The sequence below is a fragment of the Atta cephalotes genome (assembly GCF_000143395.1).
Source record: "Atta cephalotes unplaced genomic scaffold scaffold00017, whole genome shotgun sequence".
NCBI classification, from domain to species: Eukaryota; Metazoa; Arthropoda; class Insecta; order Hymenoptera; family Formicidae; genus Atta; species Atta cephalotes.
This window is the reverse complement of record NW_012130081.1, coordinates 5257033-5262111: the sequence shown is the minus strand read 5'-3', so window position 1 is coordinate 5262111 and position 5079 is coordinate 5257033. Positions and strand designations below refer to the sequence as shown.

Here is a 5079-nt window from a genome sequence, read left to right as displayed (position 1 = left end):
AAAGGAGGGGAGAAGATGAAGAGAGCCGGTAAATTAGGTGGGTATATCGTGCGGTTGTGGACGAGGACATTGGTATAGGATATGTAGGTACACCAACGTGGCGGCTACCATCACGTCGGTAGGAAGAGACTCGACGAGAGGCGAGCTAGTAGGGTGGCGAAGAGAGGGATCGACGGGAAACGGGAGGACGGAGGGAGTAGGCTATAAAGGCTAATTGGTTAAAAGCTCACCACTGGCTGCAGGCTTAAATCAAGATCTTGGAGTGTTATAATGGATAAGTAACACGGCGTGGCACGGCCACCGCCACCGGGTTGTGTGTTACCCCCACACACCCCGTCGCGCGTATTCCGCCGCTTCCCCCATTTCGCTATCCTTCTTTCCCCCTCGCGTCCCCTCTCATTCGTAGACCTCCACGTCCACGTCGCCTCGCGTATAACCACCCCGTTCACCCTCCGCCGCCGCCGCCGCCGCCGCCGCCGCCGCCGCCGCGCCGCGCGTCGAGGGCGAGTATCTTTCGAGTTAAGGACGGCGCGACCGACGCGATTGGTCCGCGGCGAGGGTTACCCCAGCGGGTAGTCGTGTGCGGCGCGAGTCATCGATCGCGCCTCCGTCCTATGAGAAATCCGGAAAGCCAACCCCTAGCAAGCCGTAGGCCCCGCCCCGCCACCTACCCCGGCCGCACCGACACCCCTTCTGGCAACTTGCAGCTTAGCCGTCCTCGCGCTCGCTTGCCACTCTCCCCTCCCCATTCCACCCCTTCCCTCCCCTCTCCGACCTTCCTCACCCTGCTCCGCGCGCGCGTCAACGTGCTCCCTCCTGCCATCTTTCTCTGACACTCTCTAATTTATTCGCTCGCCCTGTTCTAGCCAGTGTACTACCGGCCTTCCTCTCTCCCTCGCTCGCACCCCGCGCCGTCTAGCTATCGCGCGCGGCGCGCAATAACTACCCCCGTGACTCTCGAAGCGTGACTCCGAACCGTCCTTTCTCTCTATCTTACTCCTCGCCGCTCTGTAATGCTCCCTCTTTCTTGCCCCTCTGTCGCGCCCCTCGCGCTTCTACCCTCGCGCTCCTACCCTCTCACCTTCGTATCACCGCGTATGAGTGAACAAACGCGCGAATGTACATATGTGAGCCGCGAGCTAAGTGTGTGTGTTTACGCGTGTGCGAGAACGAATTTCTCCTCCGTCCGTGTGACCTGCGGTTTCTCCGGCGTTTTCCTACCCTTAGTATAGCGCGAGCACAGTGCATCCATCGGCCGCGGCCCGTCACTCGCTGCGAAGCGTATTGCAGGACACGAGGGTGCTTGCGCATCCCTCTCTTTCTAATGTGAACGCGTTGTCAGTACGCGCCGACGCTCTAACGATACGCGCGCGAGTCGAAATTCCGACGCGACGCAACGCAACGCGGATGCAGCGTCGTCGCTCGCACGGACCGATACGATATTTCTTACCAATTGCGAACTCTCCGTCCGAACGGTTAGACATACATCTGAGTTCTTTCCGAATTTTTCGTCTCCTCGACGAAAATCATTGTGTGAAAATCGCGGTTTTCGGTCTCCAATCCATAAACTGCATCACGACTACAACTCTCTCGCGATGACGACCGATATGATGCCATCGGTTTTGTGAGGAGTGATCGACAATCAGTGAAAGTGACTCGAGAAAATTTAAGTGACGGCACGATAGGGCATCTCGTCTCGGTGTTACTCACGCGGGAACGTTTTACGCTTACGCGAGTAGACGGTAAAGAGCGGAAAGCGAAAAGGAGAGGAGAAGTTACGTATCAGGCTTTGGAATGGACATGTAGTGGTGAAAAAGGAGAGAGTAAGAGAGAAAGAGGGAGAGAGGTGAAGATAGAAAGAGGGGGTGTGGCAGGTAGCGGAAGGACGATAAGGGGGAGAGGGCGACTCCGCGAAGGGTGGGCCGTCCAAGTGTCTTGTCTCCTATCATCCTGTCGTCCAGGGTATCGCTTACGAATGTCGCGCGATCGAGCGATCCGTCTGCGATCCACGACGCGCGAGGACGTCCTGGCGACGGTCGCGCATCGACTACCGATGAGTCGCGCGATCAACCTTGTCTGAGTCAACGCGCTCCACGTACCTGTGTGACATCCTGATATGCGTTTGTCCGGGGTGGACAGTCGCCGGGTCGCGTCGCGCAAAACGACGTCGGATACCGTTTAACCGTCGACGTCGGGTACCTTCTAATATAAACGAGTACCGAAGTGTCGACGACGAAAACGACGCACGGCTATCATCGGGAACGAAAGATCCGACCTTGTTCGAATAGTCGTATTGGGCTAGCTGGGCTAGCCACGGAAGAAGTGCCGCAGCGAGGAATCTCTCCCGTCGGGCCGGCTCGAAGGATGTCCGGCGAAACGGAGATCGAAGTGTCGGTTGTGTCGGAAGAGGATCTGGAGCTGGAGGGCTCCAGGAGTAGCTCCACACCGGCGGAGCTGCTATTGCAGGAGAAGAACGGCAAGTCTGGCTGCGGCCTGAGCAATCACCACCACTCCTTCAGCTTTGACACTGTGAGCAAGCCGGCGCTTAGGCCTGCCTGCAATCCGCAGTACACGTCCTTCAGTATCTCCAACATCCTTGGCAGACCGGAATCGCCGCCCGTTGATTCGACGACTTCCACGGGATCTGGCGAGAGACAGTCGTCGGACGTCGATCGGACATCGCCGTTACCGCCAGCAAACTCGCAGAACTCGCAGAGAATCCCGCCGTCATGCGGCAGTCCCGGAAGGATCTCATCCTCGCCCACATCCTTGAGACTGTCCGGCGGTCAACGTGGCGGATTGTCTGCAACCGGTCACACCGGACTGGAGCCCAGAGCGAATTCCGCGGGTATCGGTATCGGATGTGCTACCAGTGCTACCAGTCCAGCCGCGACCTTTTCGCCGCCCGGCGATGCCTCTACCAATCCACTACTAGGACACCAGGCTTCGGCGGATCTCGCGATGTTATCGAGGTACATGGTTTTCGATTCTCTGAATTCCTTTGGAAATGATAGATAAAATTTTATAAGATGATGAATTTCTAATTTCCTTACGTTTCTAATTTTGACAAATTTCAGAAAGCTCTTTGAGAAAGAGCTGTAAATATATACGAAACTCTTGGACGATAAAGTATCTGAACCAGTTTCATAAAACGGTCGTTTTTTTATACACCAAACTTTATCATTTAATCAATATTTATAATTTAAATGTTTCTCATTAGTACAATTTGCGAAAAGCAAATTTGTCTTGCAATTATTAATTTAAGTACGAAGCAAACAAGATTATTGTTCTCGACATTGCTATAATTATGAAAATTAGTGGAGCATTTAACATTACGTTATACTCATCAATTGCTATCATTCGAAAATGTACAGTTTCATCATAGTACATAGCATAGTACAGTTTCATCATAGTACATAGCGTGTTTACGTTATGTAATATCTATAAAATTATAAAGGACCGAAATGACGAATTGACTTCCGTCAATTGAATAACTTCTTCATTATTTACGTATGTGAAGAATATTTTTAAACTGAATACAAGATTTAAATGACGTTATGCGTCAATGAATTTTATGTGTTTCGTTTTGGGAAATAAAAGATAAACGATATACATAGAATGATGTCACACACGTTTATTCGAATGTAGTTTTTCTAAAGATGCCTGTTTTCTATAAGAAAGAAAAATTGCCTAGATTTTCTCCTGTTGCTTCAATTTTCAACATCGCATATTTTAATATTTACATTTTTTTCATACCTTGTTAAAAAAAAAAGAAATGTACATTTAAACTTAAATGAAACATAAACCTCCTTTTTCTATTTGTACTTTGCGACTCTTCGAATTTTTTCATCTTAATCGATTATTGAAACTTTAAAAGCTATTATGTATCAAGAACTGTCAAAGTAGTTAGTGTTCTTTTTTTTTTAATTTCAAACGATCGCAATTTCTATGACATCCTTTAAGTATATATCATACGTAGTATAAGTGCGCAAAGTAGCTTCTCGGTAAGAAATTTATGAAAGTGAAACTTTGCGTTTCTAAATTCGGTCTTGAAAATGATTAGCAGTGGGAGATTTGCGTCATTCCCAAGAATGGCATTTTTACGAACGCTTTTTCGCGAAAAATAGCACAACTGATTTCATTAACAATGCGATACACATCGCAAGTATACTTTGCATCGTAAACACGTGTATAGCGCGCATCATTTATTGGTATACACAATGCATACAGATACAATACCGTTACATTAAACTCAGTCAGATGCGGCAATGTGACCTTCGATTTTATAGGTTGGTGCCGCCAAAATAACTGGCCGAAATTCGAACCTTTATACTGATCGGCGATCACCATTCATTTTACCACATAGAACGGTACGTCAGTCACCCGAGTAAAATACATAAAATATGTTGATTTGTATTTATATAATTTAATTTGTATTTACAATACGTGGTTAACGAAATTCCTAACGGACATTTATGAAAGAAAAAAAAGATAGAAAAAGAGTCTCTCTGCATAATTTAACGATTTAAACGCCATCGTTTAACGGCTAATTCAATGCCGTTGCCATTTAATATTAATGCAAAAGTGTCGGTAAATGGAGTTGCTAATACTTGCTAATGATTAATTAATTCGTAACATCGTCGTTATTCATATTCGCCGCTCGCGTAATTGGCGGAATTGTTGAATAAATTAAGACCGCGCCCTCTCTCAGGCAATTAGAAACTCCGCCGCGCTAGCGTTTTCCACGATAAAAACACGCATTCGCAAAGCTTTGACCCGAGAGATTCGACAACACCATTGCAATAGATTAATATCTGACTCTTCACCACCGTTATTCGCATAATTATACACAAACGCGTGTACGAATGCACGATGGGACGCGTTTCGCATTAGCGATGTATAAATTGCATTAACTACATGTGCGTTAATAAGAGTATTTATTTAATAAAATTCAAGGGAACCTTAATTTTCACAATATGCATCGTTGTGATTATCATAAAAAAAACTTACGAAATTAATTAAAGAAAATATATTTTTATGAATTATAATTTCAAAATTATAGCTCTCTCTCTCTCTCTC

The 5079-nt window shown here is 47.2% G+C and overlaps 1 protein-coding gene across 1 annotated transcript in view; it reads left to right on the top strand.

Moving 5' to 3' along the window:
* The first annotated feature begins 2364 nt into the window (after positions 1–2364).
* LOC105618660 (homeobox protein Hmx) overlaps positions 2365–5079 on the top strand; it is a 15098-nt gene continuing 12383 nt past the window's right edge. Inside the window, exons 1-2 of the mRNA XM_012200188.1 lie at positions 2365–2972; positions 4231–4289. Of these exons, the coding sequence (XP_012055578.1) occupies positions 2365–2972; positions 4231–4289 (667 nt within the window). The remainder of the gene's footprint in view (positions 2973–4230; positions 4290–5079) is intronic.